At 51.4% G+C, this 23,074-nt stretch overlaps 2 protein-coding genes across 12 annotated transcripts in view; one reads left to right on the top strand and one right to left on the bottom strand.

Moving 5' to 3' along the window:
* Positions 1-521: 521 nt before the first annotated feature.
* MDH2 (malate dehydrogenase 2, NAD (mitochondrial)) lies at positions 522-21,588 on the bottom strand. Of its 5 annotated transcripts, none has more exons than XM_011930248.1 (9): positions 21,306-21,588; positions 14,017-14,185; positions 11,554-11,637; positions 10,969-11,078; positions 8,540-8,665; positions 5,454-5,531; positions 4,608-4,707; positions 3,778-3,929; positions 522-1,742 (listed from the first exon to the last, which is right to left on the bottom strand). In XM_011930248.1, the coding sequence occupies exons 1-9, from the start codon at positions 21,369-21,371 to the stop codon at positions 1,611-1,613; spliced, it is 1,017 nt and encodes a 338-aa protein (XP_011785638.1). In that variant the 5' UTR covers positions 21,372-21,588; the 3' UTR covers positions 522-1,610. The 5 variants fall into 5 exon arrangements, with proteins under 5 accessions (XP_011785638.1, XP_011785629.1, XP_011785643.1 ...); XM_011930239.1 differs by having other exon boundaries at positions 21,001-21,365; XM_011930253.1 differs by lacking the exon at positions 8,540-8,665.
* The window catches only part of STYXL1 (serine/threonine/tyrosine interacting-like 1), a 63,659-nt gene continuing 62,121 nt past the window's right edge, over positions 21,537-23,074 (top strand). For 3 of the 7 annotated variants that reach the window (XM_011930197.1, XM_011930219.1, XM_011930175.1), the window contains exon 1: positions 21,537-21,712. In XM_011930197.1, the coding sequence (XP_011785587.1) occupies positions 21,696-21,712 (17 nt within the window). In that variant the 5' untranslated portion in view covers positions 21,537-21,695. Of the gene's footprint in view, positions 21,865-23,074 lie in introns of all 7 variants that reach the window. The other 4 variants (XM_011930191.1, XM_011930183.1, XM_011930210.1 and 1 more) reach the window with 3 other exon arrangements.

The raw sequence follows: 23,074 nt of genomic DNA on the forward strand, positions 1-23,074 counted from the left end.
CATCTCCAAAAATGGCCACCAAAGGGTCAGGTCTCCCGCAGCCACACCCTCGTGTGGTTCCTGCCCACGTGGGTGGGGGCCTTATGACTTGCTCTAATCTAGAGAATGCAGTGCAAGCAAAGCTGAGCCAGTTCTCAGCCCAAGCCTTAGAGCCTGGCAGCTTCTGCTTTTGCCTGTGGGAACCGAGTCATCAAGGAACCTGTGGACCTTGCTTACAGGCCCCGTGGAGGAGAGGCCCAAGACCTCGGGGAACAGGCCAGCTGTCCGGGCATCTCCCAAACCCCAGCCTCACGTGCTCTAATCCAGCCAAGCCTCCAGACTGCAGTGGGAGCTGTGGGCACAGAACCACCCAGCTGAGCCCTGACAACCCCCAGGGTCAGGAAATACGAACAGAAAGAGCCTAAAAGGCACTAGACTGGAGAGGGCTGGGATTGATTGTTACAGTAGCAGATAACCTCTAACAGTAGTTAGAGCAGGCTTCCTTCTCTCAACCTATGAAATATGCAAGAGAAGACAAATACTACCAGTGGTTCCTTTCCTGCTTTATTTTTTAGCTGCTTTTTGGGTTTTACACAATGAACATGTATTACTTGTAGAAGAAAACAATGTGATCCTTTATGATAAAATCCATTTCAGCTTTAGCTTTTTTGAAAAAAAAAAAAGCTGTTGTGGGCGGATGAACATCGAAGTACTGGGCACACCTGTAGCCCTCCCTCTTCCACTGAAGGCCACTGCCTGTTGCTAGAAAGTTCCTTCCCATGTATGCAGCTTTCAGTTTCCACTTCAGAGGCCACAGCATCTGGGGAATGGACTACCCCCCACACTAAAGGGAGTCAAATCTCTTTAATTCCCCGCTCCTCAGTAAGACGAAGTCCCTTCTTTAGGCCACTGATGGAAAACCTGGAACCCCCTTTTGATGGCGGCATGGCGTCCTCAGCCTTGACACAGCAGCTGGGGTTTGTCCACGCGCACCCCCACCCTGGTGTCCCCACAGCTCTGGCCATGGGCTGTCTCTGCCACTGAACATCAGGGTTTGGACAGAAGATGAAATCCCAAGGGGGACAGAGGTCAGCAGAGGAAGCTCAAAGAGAAAGGTGCTGTTTGCTTAGCCAGAAAACGGCTGCCCGGCGTTCACCGCTGAACTATGACCCTGTGTGGGTGAACCACCCCCGAGAGGAATCAGGCCCCGGCGATGCAAGGGTGCCAACAGGAGGGACGGGAGGAGCACGTACAGGTAAACTGTGAATACTGTGTCCAATTCCACAAATTAACATTTTAGACTTTCTTGAAGCTACTGATGAAAGCGTCACGCTTCAGTCTAACAGTTAAACATCATCTAATTCTGATTAGTAATGAAGAGGTGGCAGACACTCTACAGTCAGCTCTCACAGGGAAGAAAGCACAGCACTGACAGAAGGGACCTTGAAAAATAAAATCAAGGACGGCTTTTATTGATGTGTCCATTGAGCCACCCACAATTTAGAAGGCATGATGATGTTAATACAGTAATCATCACCAAAGCAAATTAAAATACAAAGGTTATCTGCAACAGCTTTGCAGTGACATGATGCCTTTATAAATTAAGGAAACTGGCCGCCCGTCACGGCAGCTCACTTCAGGGTCTTCACAAAATCTTCCCCCTTCTTGATGGAGGCCTTCAGCTCGGGAATGGCATCCGAGATCATCTTCTCCTCAAAAGAGGAGACTTGGCCAATGCCCAGGTTCTTCTCAATGCCCTTTTTCTGAGGGACAGAGGGAGATGCGAACATGTTAAAATGAAGTTTCCAGGAAAGCGCTTGTTACAGAAACCCCGACCTGTCGCTTTAACAGCCCTACCGAGGAGTCTGTCTACACTTGTGGCTTCTGGGTGCCTTGCTGGGGGCACCTTGCTGACCGGGTGGGTGGGACTGAGCTGTGGTCGGGACTGTGAGGCTCAGAGTCAGAGGGTGCCAGGCAGGGGTCCCAGCACTGTCATTGCCTAGAAATGTACCCTGGACAATGACTGACCTTCCAAATGTGTTTCCTTAGCTATAAAACAAGCACCATCTACCTCGGTGCACACGAGGACAGTGCAACAAGCACCCGGACGCCAGGCACTCAATCATCAGGAACACTTCACTGTATTCTCCCCAACAGAGCCTGTTTCTGGGTTCGTCTCTCCCCGCAAGGTTGGTAAAGGACTGAAAACATTGTCACAGTGTGGGGAAAAGAAAGAGATCAGCCTGTTACTGTGTCTATATAGAAGGAAGTAGACATAAGAGACTCCATTGGGCTCTGTATTTGAGATGCTGTTAATCTGTGACCTTACCTCCAACTTTGTCCTTGCAAGAGACATGTGCAAAGGTGACTTAAGGTTAAAAGGATTTTGGGCTGTGCAGAATGTGCTTTGTTAAACAAGTGCCTAAAGGCTGCTTGTGGTTAAAGGTCATCACCATTCTCTTAAATCTCAAAAAAGAGAAAAACATTTGTCTCCTGCCCCTCCCTGGGCAATGGTTTGTTTACTAAGCAAGGAGAAAACGGCCTATAGGAATCAGGTGGGGCTTGCTGGAGCAATACTGCTAAAAGGTTTATGGAGATGTTCGCATATGCATCTCAAGGCACAGCATTTTCCTTTAATTTTATTTATGTTACAAGGATTTTTGTTCATATGTCTTACTGCTGACCTCCCTACGATGACCCTGTTATCCTGCCACTTCCCTTTTTCTTTGATGGTAAAGATAATGATCAATAAATACTAAGGGAATTCAGAGGCCGGTGCCGGCGTGGGTCCTCTGTAAGCTAAGCGCCGGTCCCCTGGGTCCCGCTTTTCTTTCTCTATACTTTGTCTCTATGTATTATTTCCTTTTCTCAAGTCTCTCGTTCCACCTAACGAGAAGCACCCACAGGTGTGGAGAGGCAGGCCACCCCTTCACACAGTCACCTGAATCAGGTGTCACTAAGTAGGTAAATGTCTGACATTGGCAAAAACAACAGGTGTCTCTGCCACCGTCTCACCTCCAGAAACTGAGCAGTTTGGCAACAGCCTCAGTCCTCACCTCAACTCAATCCCCTGCTACTGCCTCCCCTGGCTCGAGGGCCTATGAGAGCTGGGTGCATCTCACCTGCAGGCCCCGCCACACCACACACCTGCACCGACACGGAGACAGAACTACACTGTTGAGTGCCTGTCTCTCACCAAGGCCTGCAACCACAGCTGAAGGATCTTTCCGCATTGGAGCATCTCTGAGAAAGGCCCTGGGGTGGCCCAAAGAGTCATGATACTTTCTGGTCACATGACAAAGGCAACCACACATCTGCCTGATTTCTGCCCACAGGTGAGAAATGGAAACTCGGCTTGAGGGCGTATGAGTGAGACCTAAGGGTTTCTGTTTGCTGAAGACTCAGGCTGTCTGGACAGGGCAGAGGAATCGGGCCTAGCAGCCCCCGCAGTCAGAACAAGACTAACAAGGAGCAACAGGGAGGTGTTCAGGCAGGGTGGGGAGGCCTCCCTGGGCTGCCTGGAGATGGAGTGTCTCATCAGTCAACATTCCTGTAGCTGCTGGGCACCCGCTGTCAAACTGCAGGGAAGGAGACCCACTTGCTGGGAGGTTCGCCCTTCACAGTCCATGATCCTCCCAGTTCTTCTTTCTCGGGTGTGTGTCCACCCTCGAAAACCCCAGCGCTTGCCAGGCAGGGACATGAGGTTACTGCACAAAGGGCTTGGGAGAGCTCCTGAGGCTTAAGCAGAGGGAACGCTCCTTCTTCTACAGTCAGAAGGACCCATGCCCGGGTACGTACCCCAAGCAGCAGTGGTGTGGAGAAGTAGGTACATTCCGTTTCCTGTGACTTAACGAAGGAACATTCCACAACACCTTCCTTTCCATTCATTGCATCCACAAGGGAGAAGACGAAGCGGGCGCCGGCATACGCCATGGAGAGGGTGGCGGAGCCTAGAGGTACACAGGCAGGTCAGCCAGGCTGGCGCCACACCATGATGCCCAGGTGAGTCGTCCCGCCAGCCAAGAAACCTGCACACCTTCCAGCCTGACAGTCGAGAATTTCAGTCAGCACTCCTAATTTCTTTTTACTTGTACATGAATGGTGTGGAATTGGCTCTGCCATCCTCAAAAATGACTCTTTTTTTTTTTTTTTTTTGAGATGGAGTCTTGCTCTGTCGCCCAGGCTGGAGTGCAAGTGGCCGGATCTCAGCTCACTGCAAGCTCCGCCTCCTGGGTTTACACCATTCTCCTGCCTCAGCCTCCCAAGTAGCTGGGACTACAGGCGCCCGCCACCTCGCCCGGCTAGTTTTTTTTTGTATTTTTAGTAGAGACGGGGTTTCACCGTGTTAGCCAGGATGGTCTCGATCTCCTGACCTCGTGATCCGCCCGTCTCGGCCTCCCAAAGTACTGGGATTACAGGCTTGAGCCACGGCACCCGGCCTCAAAAATGACTCTTAACCCCACAAAGCAGGCTGAGCTGCCCTCTCACACAGGGATTTTCTACCAGGCAACTGCAAGTCAACACTGAAAAGGACCGTCCGTGCCCAGGGACAAGCAGCATTTCTCCCCAACCCTGAGCTCTTGCAGGGCCTCACTGGCACCCAGCCCCAGGGCTGCTTAAGACTCTACCTGCTCCGGCTTTAGCCTTGACCACCTCTGTGCCGGCCTCCTGGATCCGCCCAGTGAGCGCCGTCAGCTGGTCCTGGGGAAAGTCCACCTTGGGGGTGCACTGCAAGCCAAGAGTGGGGTCAGTGAGTGGCTTCCGGCCCATGACTCCAGACCAACCGCCTCCTGCTCCCACTACTCCCGACCTCTCCTCTCCCTCCCATCACCAAGGCATGGGAAAAGTTTTCTATAAAGAAGAAAAAGAAAACCTTTATAGAAAAATGACACACTACTCTGGGCACACTGCCTGTGGGGTAGCCCTGCTCCACAAGGAGCAGCAAAAAAATAATAAAAAAAAGATTAAAAAAACAAGACAAAGTCAAATCGACTCTGTTGGGAAGTGTGGTGAGTCCCCTACTCATTTGTTTTTTGAGGCCAGGGTCTTGCTCTGTCGCCCAGGCTTGAGTGGTGCAGTGGTGCATCATGGCTCACTGCAGCCTCAATCTCCCAGGCTCAAGCAATCCTCCCGCTTCGGCCTCCCAAATGCTGGGATTACAAGTATGAGCCACTGTGTCCAGCCCTGGACTCATTTTTGAAAAAAGCACCTTGCCCGCTCCGGCCTAACCAGTAACCCAGTGAGGTTCCCAACAGTGGTTCTCCTTGCGTGCTGGAGCCGGGGGGCCCGTGAGCAGCTTCCGCTCCAGGACTGACACCACCCTGCGGCAGAGGGGCGGGGCTGCCTACAACAGGAGCCATTCCAAAACCCTGTGCACGGTCAGGTCTTCTCCAGTCTGCCCAGACTACCTCAGAGCAGGGCCTAGTAAAGCGGTTCCTGACCTTGAAGCCCCTCACAAGGTCACATGTGTGTACCTGAGAGATCAGGGGGATGATGGTCTTCCCGGCATGGCCACCAATGACAGGGACGTTGACTCGAGCTGGATCCAAACCCTGGTGAACAAAGTGTGAAGCTGGATGAGTTAACAAGCTCTTTCAGTATGAAACATGTCACAGCCATCCACAGCTGCAACACTGGAAAAGCCCCGAGAACTCAGGGTGGAAGAGTGAGCTGGGAGGAGGCCCTGTCCAGCCCCTGCTGCACTTGCATCTCCTGCCATGGTGCCCCAAAAGGCTGAGCATGAGCGCCAGCAGGTGCCGTGAGGGCTCGCCGCCATCTGGCAAGGCCACCACAGGTCCTTCCTTCACAGTGAGCATCTGTGCTCACTGGGGATGGGCACAGGAGGATGCTGCCCCCTGCGCAGGCCCCCCGCCGGGCCTGGCATCCTCTTTCCCAGAGCCGGCTCCACTCCCCAGGCACAAACCCAGACTCCTCTCCACACAGAACAATCCAAGTTCCCTTTTCTTCAGGCCCCACAGAGCAAAATTCAAACCCATTCCAGGGCACCCAGGGGTGAGAAGTCTGGCACCTCAAACAGTGATCGGGACAAAAAGAACAAACTGACTCTATGGGTCCAAACACCACAGTTCGAGGCTGCCTCATTTCTTAACCTGGAGGTATCACGCCCCCAAGGATCTGTGAACCAGGTTTTTGTTTTGTTTTGTTAGACAGGTTCTCTTTTTAGACAGGTTCCTTTTAGATAGGTTCTCTATCTCCCAGGCTGGAGTGTAGTGGCACAATCTTGGCTGGCTGCAACCTCACCTCCTGGACTCAATGATCCGCCCACCTCAGCCTCTGAAGCAGCACACATCTCCACACCCAACTTATGTTTTTTAGATGTTTTGTAGAGATGGGGTGTTGCCATGTTGCCCAGGCTGGTCCTGAACTCCCAGGCTCAAGTCATCCTCCTGCGTTGGCTTGCCAAAGTGCTGGGATTCCAGGCATGCACCACTGCACCTGGCTGAACCAAGTATTTCTTAAAATAGACAATAACCTGGTGGGAGTAATGGCAGGGAGGGAACAACCACCTGCCCCGATGGCCATGGTCGCTCAAGAGCCCAGCCCTAGGTTGGGAAATGAGGCTGGCCAGGGAGAGGGAGGATCAGTCTCACGCACGGGCAAAGCAGGATCAGCTTCATGGAGCTGGGGACCAAAGACCTGAGAGGTTTAGCGTGGCTGTGTGTAAGCACACAGGTGTGGGCACTGTGTGGTCACCAGGGACACGGGGCTGAAGGGACACAGCCCTGCTTTCCAGAGGCCTGTCCTCGAAATGGATGTTCCAGTGGTGCGTGCTAAGACAGGGGACAGGGCAGCTCTGCAGCAAAGGGGAACGTGGCATTGGCCTGGGAGGTCCTGGAGTCATGTTGAAAGGGAATATGGCAGGTGAGAGGATGAGGGAGGAACCAGCCATCGGAAGTTTTAGGATTGATACGCATTCTTGATACGATACAGGAAATTTCCAGAAGGTCAGGCAGCCGGGGGTAATGACAGTCCACTTCACTGTTGGAGGCGGGGGCCAGGAGATCTCACAAGGGCCAAGGTACCCTGTCCCCAACTCTTAACAGTGAAGCTTCAAGGCTGAGACAGGACTGCCTAACAGGACTTTCTGTGAGGACAGAGGAGCCATATGTGGCCACGGAACATCTTAAATGTGGTTTGTGTGGAAGAGGGATACAATTTTAATGTTATTTAACCATAAATAGCCACATGTAGCTAGTGGCAGCTGTGGTGCAGGGCAGGACTAGGGCCTGGGGTATGCCCAGCCCTGAGAGCCCACGAGAATGAACTCTGTTGCCTCCAGGACGCCAGGGGCTGTGCCTCTGGAGGTGGGAGGTGGTACCCTGCCTGGTGTGTCCACTTCCGGACTGTGGCAATCCCAGGGGAACTCTGTATATACCTGTGTTCACCTGCTCACTCAAACTGTCTTTTTTTCTTTTTTTTTTAAGAGACAAGGTTTTGCTCCGTCACCCAGGCCGGAGTGCAGTGGTGCAATCACAGCTCACTGCAGTCTCAAGTGGCCCTCCCACCTCAGCCTCCCAAAGTGCTGGGATGACAGGCATAAGCCACCGGGCCGGCTTAAACTGTCTCTCGGATTCAAGTCTCTCTCCCATTCCATGGAACTCCAAGGCCTGGGGCCATGCCTTTTGAACCTCTCTGACCCCTACACCTGTAACAGAGCCCCAGCACCAGGCCCTCAGGTACGTGCTGCCGTGTCTGCACCTCTAACTCCTCAGAAGATGTGCCTGGCACTTAGGAGTAAAATGGAGGCCGAGGGTGCTATGTGTGCACTTCCCACCACGCCGTGCGCATAACCTCAAATCTGCCATCAGAACGAAAAGGGCTGAAGCTCAAGAGGAATCCTTTTTGGGGCCAAAGAAAGTGGTTCTGCAGGCTCCACAACGGAAGCAAGTCGAAAGCAGGCTGTGCAACACACTGAGGACTCCAGGCCTGGCACTGGCACCAAATCAAGCTGACCTCAAGCCACACCCAGCAGCTCAGTCTCAGTCCAGCAGCCCAAGGGGCCAGGCACCTGGCCAGGCCAGGACTCTCCAGGGCAAGGTACCACAGGCAACCCAAAAAGTCAGTGCCAGGGACCAGGGCCAACAACAATTCTGATACTTTGGGACTTCCGCCACTTTCCTCAGTTCTTCATGTTTGTTAATTTTCCCACCCTTTACCTAGTGGCCAGCAGATAAATCCTCTTAGGACCAGTTTTCAGCTACAAAGGGGAGAAAGGGGAGGACTGGGGGAGCCCCGTCCAAGTCTAGCCACTGAGAAGCCCAGAGAAGGTTGTGAACCCACAGTGCTCTTGGCGAGAAGGAAGACAGCGAGAGCCGGGAGACAGACGCTGGCCAGAGTAGACGCCTGTTGGGGCAGGTGCCTGGACCCCACAGGAAACACGGGGGCTGCTTCCACCAAGAGAGCGAACTCTCAACACATTGAAAACTCCCAAGTGACATGTGACCTGGGCAGGCCCTGGTGTCTTCCATGCCCATAAATGAGCACGGGTGGCGGGAGAAGTTCAGAAAGGTCACCTGAGCAACACTCACGCCGCCCTTACCTTCAGCTCTGCAACAAAGGTGTTGGCTCTGACGATGTCCAGGGTCGTCACGCCGAAGATCTTGCTGGGGTTGTATACTCCGTGCTTCTTGAAAACTTCTGCTGTGATGGGGATGGTGGAGTTAACCTAGGACATCCAAGAGACAGGCGTGGCTTGTCCTGGGTTCCAAGAGCAGGGCCAAGCCACAGAAGGAAAAGGGCTTTTTGTCAGACCCTCCTAAAGGTCTAACTAGTCCAAAGACGCCACATTAACCTGCCCTGTCTGATAACTGTGTACTGGCAACCCACTCGCCACAAACGACAGGCCACACCACGTGAACAAAGAAACCCTTGACTGTAGAGGATGCTTCTTCCCTTGGTGGCCCTTCAGCTATCAGCTGAAATGTGTGATGAGGCCTTCACAGGTCACCTTCCGCGCGGCCGGGACTCACAGCTGCAGGGCCACTCCTAACAGGAGGGCGGCGCACAGTGGCTGTGCCCTCCAAGGAAGTAGGTCCACGGGCAGCTGGTTCCCTCTGTGCTACGACCCTGGCCAGGTCATCCTAACTCCCTGGGACCCAGTTTTTTCTTCTGTAAGCGGGGGAAATGACGACCTCATGTAGTCATTGTAAAGACTAAATGACTTCATGCAGGGCGAGTGCTGAACACATCACCTGGCACGCCGGAAGATGACCTAACGGCAAGGTTTGTATCAGGCAATGGTTAGCTCACCAACAAAGGGAACAGCAGCTTTCTACTTGTGACCCACCACCCTGAGGAGGGCGAGCTTCAGGGGAAGGCAGGACCCTCAGAGGCCAGGAGCACGAGCTCTGCATGCCCGCTGGCATCCACACCTCTCAGTGACATCACGGTCCCTGCCCCTTCACTTCCATCGATCCTCATCCTCAGACACCAGGACCCAAGCTCCGCTGGGAAGGAGCAGTGAGGGGGCTGCTGTTAAACGAGCACAAGGCCCTGCAGGTCAAGCTGGGGAACCATGGCCGCCCTCAGTGAGGGCATGGGACTCAACGCTTCTGAGAGTAAGTAGCTACCTGCAAAATCCAGTGAGTGGGGCCTGGGGGGCTGTGTGTGTCTACAACTGTGAGTGAAGGGACGGGGATGACGGGCCCAGGAATGGAAATCCTGAGGAGAATGCAGACAGTCCCACTTTATCCATGGTTTCACTTTCTGCTGTGTTAATTACCAGCAGTCAACTGAGGTCTGAAATTACTACATGGGAAATTTCAGAAATAAATAACTCATGGGTTTTAAACCAGCTGGGCACAGTGGCTCATGCCTGTAATCCCCACACTCTGGAGGCCGAGGCAGGAGGATCACCTGAGGCTGGGAGTTTGAGACCAGCCTGGTCAACACGGCGAAACCCTGTCTCTACTAAAAATACAAAAATTAGCTGGGCACCGTGGCGTGCGCCTGTAATCCCAGCGACTCAGGAGGCTGAGGCAGGAGAATCGCTTGAACCCGGGAGGCAGAGGTTGCAGTGAGCCAAGGTCACTCCACTGCACTCCGACCTGGGCGACAGAGCCAAAAAAAAAACCAAAAAAGAAAAAAAACACCAAAAACAAACAAAAAAACCTGCATGCCATCCTGAGTAGCAGGATGAACTCGGGCTCCATCCCGCCCAGGACAGGGGTCAACCCTTTGCCCAGCAAACTCAAACGTCTACACCACCTGTCCCTGAGTCACTTAGGAGCCATCTTGGTTATCGGAGCAGCTGTTGAGAGATCACAATGCTTGTGTTCCAGTTGCCTTATGTTACTTCATAACGGCCCCAAAGCGCAAGAGTAGTGATGCTGGCAATTTGCAGAAACCAGAGAAGTCATTAAGTACTTCCCTTAAGCGAGAAGGCAAAAGTTCCTGACTAAAAGGAAAGAAATAACTTTTATTATAGTCTCTTGTAATGATTGTTTTACCATTAGTTGTTGTTGTTAATCTCTTACTGTGCCTAGTTTATGAATTAACTTATCATAGGTACGTATGCCTAGGAAAACACATGGTATATACAGGGCTCAGTACTCTCCACAGTTTCAGGCACCTACTGGGCTCTTGGAACATACTGCCCCGGATAAGTAGGAGCTACTGTGTCAAAAAGGGAATCAACAGGCCACCACAATCATGGCTGAAAGGAGCCTTGAGAATGGACTTCTCTTCAGTGAGGAAACTAAAGCAGAGAGAGACGGGATCTGCCCAAAGCTCGCGGCTGTGACAACGCTCCCAACGCTCGTTCAGTTCATGCTGGAAGGGGTCCTTAGGAAACGCACAGACGGGCCTCTGCTTAGTGCACCTGACCTCTCCATCTCAGCCCCTTCATCTGTGTACCCCCCCATCTCCCCAGCACATCAGCAGCCTCTGCTGCAAATCATGAGCCTTCCACGCACTGTCAGCGCCTAAGCGCCTGCCACAGCTGCAAGGGCTGGGCGCTGCCACACTCACCGGATTGGCAATGATGCAGATCATGGCTTCTGGGCAGTGCTGGGCACAGGCAGCGGCCAGGGTGGCCACAATCGTGGCATTGGTGTTAAACAGGTCATCCCGGGTCATGCCTGGAAATGATCCAATATGAGATGTTAACAGAGAACACCACAAATTTCCAGACAGGCGGAATGTGCTGAGCGTCAGCTGTTACAGGAAATTTAGCCACTCAAGGTCCCCGTTTCAAGTCAGTCTCTCTTGCAGGGTAAACGATCCAGCACGATGAGTGCCAGAAGCGAGGTCTGTGTGGGTGGAGCGGGGGAGGACAACATCTGAGAAGGACCATCGAGGTTTAATAAGAACCCCCAAGGTAGTGTGGGGCTGAGGGGAGGGAACGGCGTCTGTGCACAGAGGCACAGGGAAATGGCAAGACGACTTTGATCCTAGGCCAACAAAGAGATGTGACCTTTACCCCACAGGCAACGGGAGCTGGTGGCATTTTTCCTACGAAAAAGCAACCAGATTAAACCCATTTTTAATAGAAAATGGGTTTAATCCCCACATCTTCAAGTGGGGAGGTACCAGACAAGGCTTTCAAACACAAACCTGGTTTTCTGGGGACTCCGGCCGGAATAACTACCACATCACAACCTTTTAGGCAGTCAGGCAGCTGTTCAGGTCCGAGGTAGCCTAGAACAAACACCCCAAAAGAGAAATGTCACCACTTCTGATTCAGAGAGGCCTGGAAAGTTCAGCCCTGGCCTTAATGCCAACTAATGGCCTCGAGAAAGGCTAGAAGCCCCACCTGTAACATGACTTCCTTCCGTTAACGACTACTGCCCTGCGAGCTGACAATCCCTGTGGCAGGAACCCTCCCCTTCTACCCTGCTTTCCCCAGCCTCTCCTTGCCCAGGCCCCAGCTAGAATGGGTCAAGCCCTCCAGGTTTCCACAAAAGTGAACTGAGCCACTGCTTGTCTTCATCCTACTCGTGAGCATTGTAAGTCACTCCTGGCCTCCAGTCAGAATGAGGAGCTGCTCATTCCCCACCGCCATCCTGATGAAAACTTTTTTTTTTTGAGATGGAGTCTTGCTGTCACCCAGGCTGGAGTGCAGTGGTACGATCTTGGCTCACTGCAACCTCCACCTCCCAGCTTCATGTGATTCTCCTGTTTCAGCCTCCCAAGTAGCTGGGATTATAGGTGTGCACCACCACATTTGGTTAATTTTTGTATTTTTAGTAGAGAAGGGGTTTCACCAGGTTGGCCAGGCTGGTTCTGAACTCCTGAACTCAAGTGATCCACCTACTTTGGCCTCCCAAAGTACTGGGATTACAGGTGTGAGCCACTGTGTCGGCCCAAACTCCTTGATCAGAAGGCAATGAAGGCCAGGAAAGGAAACGTCCTGTGCTGACAGACTGTAAATATTACTATTTCGTTTACTCCTATCATCTGAAGGAAAAAGTATGTTTTCAAAGATTTCAGGGAAATTTGCTAAAATATCCAAAATCTGCTTTGATCTTGACTTTTTCCTTAATGCAGGAGCCTTCTTAACCCAAATATACAGCCCAAAAGAAAATGGGCAACCCGTTCAGAGAACTCTGGAAGGTGCATGAACATAAAATTTGCCAGGCAGCCTCCCCAGTTGGTTACACCAACTTAAGACTCATGTAAACGCCATCAGACATGGTATCCTCATATGCTGTTGGAGGGGAAAGAAATCAGTAGAACCTTTCTGGAAAGCAATTTGAAACTTTATAGTAAATGCTTTGAAATACTCATACCTACTAATTCTGTGTTTAGAACTCTAAGAGTTAAACAAGATATAAAGATAAAGATGCGTACTGTGGCTTATATTAATATATTTATATTTACAGAAGCAAACAGGAAACAGTCAATGGTCAACAGCAGAGCTATCATAAACGGTAAAATACAGGTTTAAAAATAATTTTATCAAGAACTTGGGCTGGGCACAGTTGCTCATGCCTGTAATTCCAGCACTTTGGGAGGCCGAGGTGGGTGGATCACTTGAGGTCAGGAGTTCTAGACCAGTCTGGCCAACATGGTGAAACCCCCCATCTCTACTAAAAACACAAAAAGTAGCCGGGCATGGTGGCACACGCCTGTGGTCCCAGCTACTCGGGAGGCTGAGGTAGGAGAATCACTTGAACCCAGGATGGGGAGGTTGCAGTAAGCCAAGATTGTGCCACTGTATTCCATCTGGGAGACAGAGCAAGATACTCTGTCTCAAAAAAAAAAAAAGAATTTGGTGATATGCAAAAATGTTGATATATTGTGAAGGTTAAATAAACAGCATATATAAATATATATATTTATGGATGGTATTATTTTTGAGACAGGGTCTCACTCTCTCACCTAGGCTGAAGTGCAGTGGTGCAATCAGGGCTCACTGTAGCCTCAACCTCCCGGGCTCAAGTAATCCTCCCACCTTAGCCTCCCAAGTAGCTGGGACGACAGGTATGCACTATCACACCCAGCTAGTTGTTGTACTTTTTGTTGAGATGGGGTCTCGCCATGTTGCCTGGACTGGTCTTGAACTCCTGGACTCAAGCAATCCTCCCAACTTGGCCTCCCAAAGTGCTGGGATTACAGGCATGAGTGGCAATCATTTCCTGACAACATTTACTGAATATCCGACACTGCCTTCCACGGACGGGCAGGTTTCCCAAAGAGGCCGTGCTTTTTGAGAAGCTGGCAAGACAACGCTGGGGTGGGGGGAAGGCAGCCTGCAGCTGGGACCACCACTTTACTGTCCCCAAATCCTCATCACAGGTTGCCGACACTTCCCTCTTCCCCATCTTCATACAAGTTTTCAAATTAGAAAAAGCAGAAAATGGGATGATTAGGGTACCTCACATTTCTAAAAGACACTGCTATTTCAATTTTTATAGACCCAAGTCCAATGGGGTGTAATCACTTGTAAAAGTTAAATTTAAAACAGAGAAACCCCAGGTCTCTAAACACTTAGTTTCATCTAAGAATCTTACTGAAAACTCAGATCCTGGCCTACTGGGGACAGGAGGGAAGTCTCCAGGATCAGGCGCCCAGTACCTTTCACGACGGCTTTGGTCTCGATGTGGCTCAGATCTGCGGCCACCCCGGGTGTGTGTGCGATATCATAGAGGGTCAGGCGGCTCACCAAGGGGCTGTTCTTCAGGAGAAGTGAAAGCGGCTGCCCGATGCCTCCAGAGGCCCCTAGCACGGCTACCTTAGCATTGTTCTAAAAAGAGGCACAGAGAAAGGACTCTTAGGACAAAATGAGCATGAAAAGGATTCACATGGTATCCTGTAAAAATACTGCACTCGGCCTCTTTTTACTGTAGTTGCCAAAGCCAGATACAATCATTGTATTTGTATCGGTCTCATTCTGGAAGAATTCGGGACCTTCATTCCAAAGGTCTACTTTCGGGCCAGACGTGGTGGCTCATGCCTGTAATCCCAGCACTTTGGGAGGCCGAGACGGGTGGATCACGAGGTCAGGAGATCGAGACTATCCTGGCTAACACGGTGAAACCCCATCTCTACTAAAAATACAAAAATTAGCCGGGCGCGGTGGCAGGCGCCTGTAGTCCCAGCTACACGGGAGGCTGAGGCAGGAGAATGGCGTGAACCCGGGAAGCGGAGCTTGCAGTCAGCAGAGATTGCGCCACTGCACTCCAGCCTGGGCGACAGAGCAAGACGCCGTTTCAAAAAAAAAAAAAAAAAAAAAAACACACAAAACAAAGGTCCACTTTCAAATGGGGAGAATTTACGTCTGTAGAGGCTGTGATACTCGGGGCACTTCAAAACCCTCCTGAAAGATGAGGAACAAGCTGGACTCCATCAAGCAGCTGGACTGGTAATAGCAGCCTTACCTCCAACCTGCAGCTTTACAAACTATGAACACACTGAGTGCCTAGCAACAGGCCTCCCGGTAACTGAGGCTGCAGGAAGATCCCTGCTGGCTCTGGAGGAGACAGGTAATGAGATGCATTAGGGGCAGAGAGAACACTGTCACAGAAGCCCCTTGTGCAAGAGGGCAGACAAGGGTGCGGCGATCAACTTCCTGCAGGGGTGGGGAATCAGGGAAGGTTCATCCAGGCAGCAAACTTGTGGCCGGAGCCTCAGGCAGGATGAGTAGCTGCCTAACAAGAGGGGGAAGGGGTTACGTACATGGGGAAAGGCTCCAACCCTCCTAGGTGAGTCAGATCTGTCATCTCGGGCTCCAGTATCTCATACCGTTTCTCCAGCCTAGGTGTGTATCAGAGCCACCTGCTGAGCTAATGAAGCCCACCCAGGACTAGGCTCCTGGAAGCAGGATGGGGCTTAGGCCTTGGCATTTTTGCCATTTTTCCCAGATGATTTTGATATCAAACAGTTTGAGAATCACTGTTTCATACCAGGCTAATCAGAAGAACAGGCAGCAAAGTAGCAGCAGGCCCTGGGCATTTCAGCTTGGAACAGTTAGGAAAGTGATGGGGTGAAAGTGACCCGGCCCCACATCCGGCAATCACTCCCATTATTCAAAGGCACTGTTACCCTCTATGTCTCACTCAAGGTCTGACCAAAATTCCAGCCACCCCCAGGGAGCTTGTTTCTGATCTAAAATCACAAATGAGAAGCAGAGCCGATTCCTGGCAGGCAGGCAGCTGCCAGTGGGGGAAGAGGCAAACCAAGTGGCAGACACGGGAACTCCCGGCACCGTGTGTGGTCATCTGGGGTCTGACAGCATCACTGCACAGTCTCCTACAGTAGCCGAGGCCAGCTAATAACAGGCTTTAGTTATCAGAAACCAAAACCAAACAAACCAAAATCCGAGCCAAGACGCTTACACGGTGCGTTTCTGCTCTGGAAATTAAACTGTGGAAGCGCACACAACCCGCATTTGAATTCAAACAGGTTTCTGAGTTTCAAGGTGGTGCTTTAAAGGTGAACCCCTGGCTGCCTGGAAACTTGAACCTGTCAGACCCGCTCAGAACCTGAGGTCGGGCAGCCTCATCCACTTCTGGATCTTCAACTCTCACTCCCAAATCTTGTGTGAGTCTTAGGGACTCCCAAATCCCAGCTCTGCATTCCCAGCTCTATTAGGCACTCTATGGGTTCCACAAACTCATTTGTCCATTGATCCTGCCCCCCTACCTCCATCCCTGGTCCCAAATGGCACTTGTGTTCACTGAACGTAAACTTTCAGAACCATCTTCTGCCACCTCCTTCTTATCACAGACATCAAATCAGGACATGAAGAACTTGGCAGCTCAATCACCCTCCCGACCCACTCCTCCTCTTCATTCTATTCCATTATCTAACTTAGGTACTCAGCGACACCTCCAAAGCACCCTTCCCCAAAATCAAAGTTTTAATCATTTCACTCTCGTGCTCAAATATCTAGCTGGCATGGTGGTGTGCACCTGTAGTCCCAGCTACTCAGAAGGCTGAGGTGGGAGGATCACTTGAGCCCAGGAGCTGAGGCTACCACGAGCCATGCTGCTGCCATTGCACTCCAGCCTGGGCAACAGAGCAGGATTCCATCTCTTTAAAAAATATCTTCTGGGCTGGGCACAGTGGCTCACACCTGTAATCCCAGAACTTTGGGAGGCTGAGGTGAGTGGATCACCTGAGGTCAGGAGTTCGAGACCAGCCTGGCCAACACAGCAAAATCCCATCTCTACTAAAAATACAAAAATTAGCTGGGCATGGTGGTGCACGCCTGTAATCCCAGCTACTCAGGAGGATGAGACGGGAGAATTGCTTGAACCCAGGAGGTGGAGGTAGCAGTCAGCAGAGATTGCACCACTGCACTCCAGCCTGGGCGACAGAGCAAGATTCTGCCTCAAAAAAAAAAAAAAAATCTTCCAAAGCTTTCATGCCTCCAGCATTCAGCCAGGGCAATGGTTTCACAGCGGAGTGCCCAAGACAATCCCACCAGGGTGGAGGATGAAGATGCTGCAATGAGCATTTTTTTTTTTTTTGAGATGGAGTCTCGCTCTGTCGCCCAGGCTGGAGTGCAGTGGAGTCATCTTGGCTCACTGCAAGCTCTGCCTCCCGGGTTCACGCCATTCTTCTGCCTCAGCTGCCCAAGTAGCTGGGACTACAGGCGCCCGCCACCGTGCCTGGCTAATTTTTTGTATTTTTAGTAGAGACGGGATTTCACCATGTTAGCCAGGTCTCGATCTCCTGAACTCGTAATCTGCCCACCTCGGCCTCCCAAAGTGCTGGGATTACAGGCGTGAGCCACTGCGCCTGGCCGTATCTTTTCTTTTTGAGATAGGGTCTCCCTCTGTTGCCCGGGCTGGAGTGCAGTGGTGCGATCTTGGCTCAGTGCAACCTCTGCCTTTTCAGTTCAAGCCATCCTCCCCACCTTAGCTGTAGCTGGGGCTACAGGTGTGCACCACCATGCCTGGCTAAGTTTTGTTTTTTTGTTTATAGAAATGAAGTTTTGTCACATTGCCCAGGCTGGTCTCAAACTTCTGAGCTCAAGTGATCCTCCCACCACTGTCTCCAAAGTGCTGGGATTGCAGGTATAAGCCACCAAGCCCGACCTGTCTCTATCTTTATCTAACAAAGAATTAATCTCTACCAAGAAATGGACTGACCTGCGCCCTCACTAGGGCACTTAAATGGATCAGTCCCACGTGTATATAAGGTGAACACAACATGGGGGAGGGAGGGGAAGAGGACTGTTTCACTGGTTTCTTTGCTTTCACTGTGTCAAGGTGATGTCACTGTTTGTATTTACAGGACGTCAACAGCTTAAGTTAATATTTACAAAACCACGATCCTTAAGTAGTGTAATCTTTACCATGCTTTGCAATGACATGAAAATCTTTGGTGGTCCAGAGGTTAGATCATGATCTCCTTGTCAAAGAGCTGTCTTCCAGACCCGCTGACCTTTGCTGGGTGGCAGAGTGCTACCAACAGCACACTGCTTGGCAACTGTGTTGAAAACGGACATACAGTAACACTGTCTTTATCTGTAAGTTTTAACACCTTATAATGTGTTATGTTTGTTTTAAAATTTTGACTTGAGTTTATATCGTAATGTATATATTAGTACATATATGTATCATATATTGGAGCTATGTACTTTCTACATTTTTACTGTTAAAGATACAGGATCCAGCTGGGCACAGTGGGTCACACCTGTAATCCCAGCACTTTGGGAGGCTGAGGCAGGCGGATCACCTGAGGTTGGGAGTTTGAGACCAGTGTGACCAACATGGAGAAACCCCGTCTCTACTAAAAATATGAAATTAGCCAGGCGTGGTGGTGCACGCCTGTAATCCCAGCTACTCGGGAGGCTGAGACAGGAAAATGGCTTGAACCCAGGAAGTGGAGGTGAGCCGAGATTGCACCACTGCACTCCAGCCTGGGCAACAACAGTAGAACTCCATCTCACAAAAAAAAAAAAAAAAAAAAACCAAGATCCAAAGTCTGGAGACCACTGCATCATGGACTCAAGTCCATCTTTCTGCTTTCATCAGCTGCCCTCTCAACAACGTCGCTTGTATGACCAACAGGCATTTTAAATTGAACATATCTAAAACTCAGCTCCCGGCTGGGCGCGGTGGCTCACACCTGTAATCCCAGCAGTTTGGGAGGCCGAGGTGAGTGGATCACTTGAGGTTAGGAGTTTGAGACCAACCTGGCCAACATGGTGAAACCCCATCTCTACTAAAAATACAAAAAAAATTAGTTGGGCATGGTGGCAGCACCTGTAATCTGAGCTACTGGGGAGGCTGAGGTGAGAGAAGCACTTGAGCTCAGGAAGCAGAGGCTACAGTGAGCCGAGATCACGTCACTGTACTCCAGTCTGGGTGACAGAGCGAGACTCTGTCTCAATAAATAAATAAATAAATAAATAAAACTGAGCTCCTGATATCTTCTCCCTGCCTAAACCCACTCTCTTCTATAAGTCTTGCCTATCTATTTCAGCCCAACTCCAAGGCCCATGACCCCTTATCCAATCACACATCAGCAAACCCTTCTGGTACCATCAACAAATACCCAGAATGCAACCATTTCTTACCACCTGCACCTAGATGACCACAATGAACTCCTAATTCACCTTTTTCTCGCTTCTATCTTGTTAATTGGAAGGAAGAGCAAGTCATTACGCAGCTGAAAACCCTCAAATGGCTACCCTATTTCTGAGAAAAAACGAAAATTTTACAAGGCCTGTTCTGTTACCTCCACTGCTTTCTCTGAACTACCCTAGCCTCATGTTCTCAAACCTTAGAGGCATGCCCCATGCTTCTCCAAAGGCTCTCAGCTACGTCCTGAGACGTATCCCGTACCTGGAATACTCTTTCCATATGATGTGATCTCTGCTTCCTTCGGACTTTTACTCAAACATCTCATTCTGGGTGAGGCCTACCCTGGCTGATGTAAAATTGCTACCCTTGGTTGGGAGTGGTGGCCCATGCCTGTAATCCCAGCACTTTGGGAGGCCAAGGAGGAGACCAGCCTGGCCAGAGGCAGGAGGATCACTTGAGCCCAGGAGTTAGTTGCAGTGAGCCAAGACGGCACCCACTGCACTCCAGCCTAGAAGACAGAGTGAGACTCTGTCGGGACCATCCTGGCCAACATGGTGAAACCCCGTCTCTACTAAAAATACAAAAATTAGCTGGGTGTGGTGGCGCACGCCTGTAGTCCCAACTACTCGGGAGGCTGAGGTAGCAGAATCGCTTGAACCTGGGAGGCAGAGGTTACAGTGAGCTGAGATCATGCCACTGCATTCCAGTCTGGCGACAGAGAGACTTCGCCTCAAAAAATAAATAAATAAATAAATAAAATTGGTACCCTCTTTCCTAACACAAGCACCCTACAATCCCCATTTTTCCTGTATGTTCATCACTATTTTAAGATACCTTATAGTGGGGCAATAAGTAAACTATCTAATAACTGCCATGAGAGCAGGGACTTCTGTGTTTTGTTCACCGATGTATTTCCAGTACCTAGCTTAATAAATATGTCACATATCTGAAGGTCCTACCAAAACTCAACCTCTCCCGGGACATCATTCTTCCCTGTCCTACCTTTGGTCGGCTGCCCCTCCCCCACACCTCATCGCCTCCTGTTCTAAGCTCATTCATTCCCTAAGACCTTCATCACCTCCACCTGTCCTAAGTTTACTCGTTTCTGTTCCATCTCAAGTACCACTTCTCACTTAATTTGGTATCCCCTGCAGCACCCAGTATAGTTGTTGGCAAGCACAGGAACTTAATGGACTTATCTGTATACAGCTGGGCCCCCACTTTACCGCAACTCAAAAGCATTTGGTACATTCAACTTACGATGGGGTTGCGTGTGGGAAGCCAATGCGAGCTGAAAATATACAAAGTTAAACTCGCCTTTTGACTTAGGATATTATCAACTTGCGATGGGTACGAGAAGCAGCCATCAACCCAGGAGCATTTGTATTTATTTTTCAAATGAACTGGATGTACAGGAAACTGGAGGAGAGAACTTCAATGATAAATTTGGATTCCCCTTTAAAATTATCTCCCTCCTGGGTGTCGTAATTAAAAGGCAATGCGGGCACCTCCTGGGTTCTCAAACTTAGGTTTAATTAGATTCATTTGGTAAAAATGCGGAAACCCCGATCTTATGCTTCTTCAATGAGCCCAGGCCTCTGTTTTTTATTAGCTTTCCGGTGATTCTGACACACAGCAGAGTTTAAGAACCACCGTTCTAGAAGATGGCTAAAAATAGCCTAGGCTTAAGTGGTTGCTGGCCACGTCAAGCACTGTGTTAAGACACCTGGCGGCAGGCTCAGTCCGCCCACAGCAGGAGAGACCCTCCAAAAAGGTTAAGAGGAAGCCGTCTTCAGGTCAGAAGCGCTGAATTCTAATCCTCTGGCCAAATGACTGTGTAACCCTGGCCCAGTTCTCTAGCCTCGGTTTGTCCATACTATGGAGTCAGAAATTATACGATTTCTTTTATTCACGCACAACTCACACGGATGCTGCAAGAAGGAGATTAGCTATATCAAAGCAATGGAAAACTGCAGAAAAAAACGTAAGTTTACTTTCAGATCCAGAGCCCCGGTTTCCTAACCTTGAAGGCGTGCAGGCCGAGAGCAGGTCCTCTGGGGAATCTGGGATACCTGGGGGGAGCCCTGCCAAATAAATGAACCGGCCCTGGAGCGGGACTACCTCGTCCCCTTCTCCCCGGCTTTCTCCCTCGCATCTCCAGGCCAGTGTCAGGGCCTGCCCCGGGCGCCACAATCTCCAGCCAGTGCCGGGCAGCCCTGCGGTCCAGGCTGGCCTGGAGAGGGTCAGAGCTGCTCGCGAACCGGGGACGCACGTGGCCCGGGCCGGGAGGGGGTGCTCCGCCTGCAAGCCGCCCCTCGTCGGGCCTACCTGGGCCGAGGTGCTGAAGCTGCGGCGGAGAGCAGCGCTGGCAGGCCGGGCGAGGGCGGAAAGCATGGCTGGAGCGGGAGGGGCGCCGACGGGCAGACACAGGAGCTGCTGACAGGCAAGTGACTCCAACGACCTCCACACTCCGCAGCGCTCCCGGCTCTGCTCCGTGGGGCCTCGCGAGAGTGTCCGGACTTCCGGTCGCGCTCGCCTCCGGGTTCTCGTGAGATCACGGCCACTTCCGGGAGTCGGAAAGGAACGCTCAGGGACTCTCCTGGCAACCGTGGTGTTTGGGTCATAGCGTGGCCGGTGGGGGACCTGTGGACGCAGTGGGAGGGACAGTCCGCACCCAAGAGGTAGAAGAGGACGGGCTTTAGGCTGGAAGCGCCTTAGATGAGCCATTTTTCCAGGTGGGGTCCCAGGCAGAGAGGCTCGGACAGGGAGCCTGGCCAGAGTCGCGCAGCACGGGAGGTGGAGTGAATCCCAGACTCGAGCCCCTGTCCTCACCCAAACCCATCCCTCCCGCCCCTGGAGACCAGCGGGGGCTCTGAGCTCCGGAAAGGCACGGGCTGGGGAGGCTGAGAGTCCTTGGGCGGGGTGGGAGGAAGGGGCCATCTCCTCAGATCCGGGCCGTCGTCCCCCAAGTTGCTGAGACCCTTGGGTTCAAGTTTACAAAGCTTTAGTGACGCCACTGCTGATAATGGCGACCTCCAGCCCTGAGAGCTTTAGAGGACCACTATTCGGTGTTCCGGATGAATAGGTTGTAGGGACAACAGGTTCTGTGGTCATACAGTTCCTACCTTTTCTCGTCTGCCCAGCAGTGCTCTAACGGTCCCACTGTTTCTGCTTTATGAATAAAGACCCTGTAGCTAGGCCGGGCGCGGTGGCTCAAGCCTGTAATCCCAGCACTTTGGGAGGCCGAGACGGGCGGATCACGAGGTCCAGGAGATCGAGACCATCCTGGCTAACACGGTGAAACCCCGTCTCTACTAAAAAAATACAAAAAACTAGCCGGGCGAGGTGGCGGGCGCCTGTAGTCCCAGCTACTCGGGAGGCTGAGGCAGGAGAATGGCGTAAACCCGGGAGGCGGAGCTTGCAGTGAGCTGAGATCCAGCCACTGCGCTCCAGCCTGGGCCACAGAGCGAGACTCCGTCTCAGAAAAAAAAAAAAAGACCCTGTAGCTGAGGCCAAGTGGATTTGCTCAGAGTTTACTCAGACAGAAAGTCGAGTAGAATTCCCTGCTCACAATGAGTTTGTCACTTAAATGTATGAATTTACTTATTTTTTTGAGACGGAGTCTAGCTCTGTAGCCCTGGCTGGAGTGCAGAGGCGCGATCTCGGCTCACTGCAGCCTCCTCCTCCCGGGCTCAAGCGATTCTCCTGCCTCACCCTCCTGAATAGCCGGGACTACAGGCGTGTGCCATCACGCCCGGCTAATTTTTATATTTTTAGTAGAGACAGGGTTTCACCATGTTAGGCTGCTCTCGAACTCCTTACCTCAGGTGGTCCGCCTGCCTGTGCCTCCCAAAGTGCTGGGATTACAGGCATGAGCCACCGCGCCCCGCGTAAATCTGTAAATTAGGAGCTTCATTTTTCCCCTCCTCTTTTCTGGGCATACAGAGATTTCTCAGACACAGTCCTTGCCCTGAAAAAGTTTCACAGTGGAGCCGATAGATGTGCCACAGACTGCCACCCTGATAGAGGAATGTGTAAATCCAGGGGGGACCAATGACTAAGGCAGCCTGGGGACAGTGGTTGGTAAAACAGGAGTG

This window comes from Colobus angolensis, unplaced genomic scaffold (genome assembly GCF_000951035.1).
Source record: "Colobus angolensis palliatus isolate OR3802 unplaced genomic scaffold, Cang.pa_1.0 Scaffold120, whole genome shotgun sequence".
Taxonomy (NCBI): domain Eukaryota; kingdom Metazoa; phylum Chordata; class Mammalia; order Primates; family Cercopithecidae; genus Colobus; species Colobus angolensis.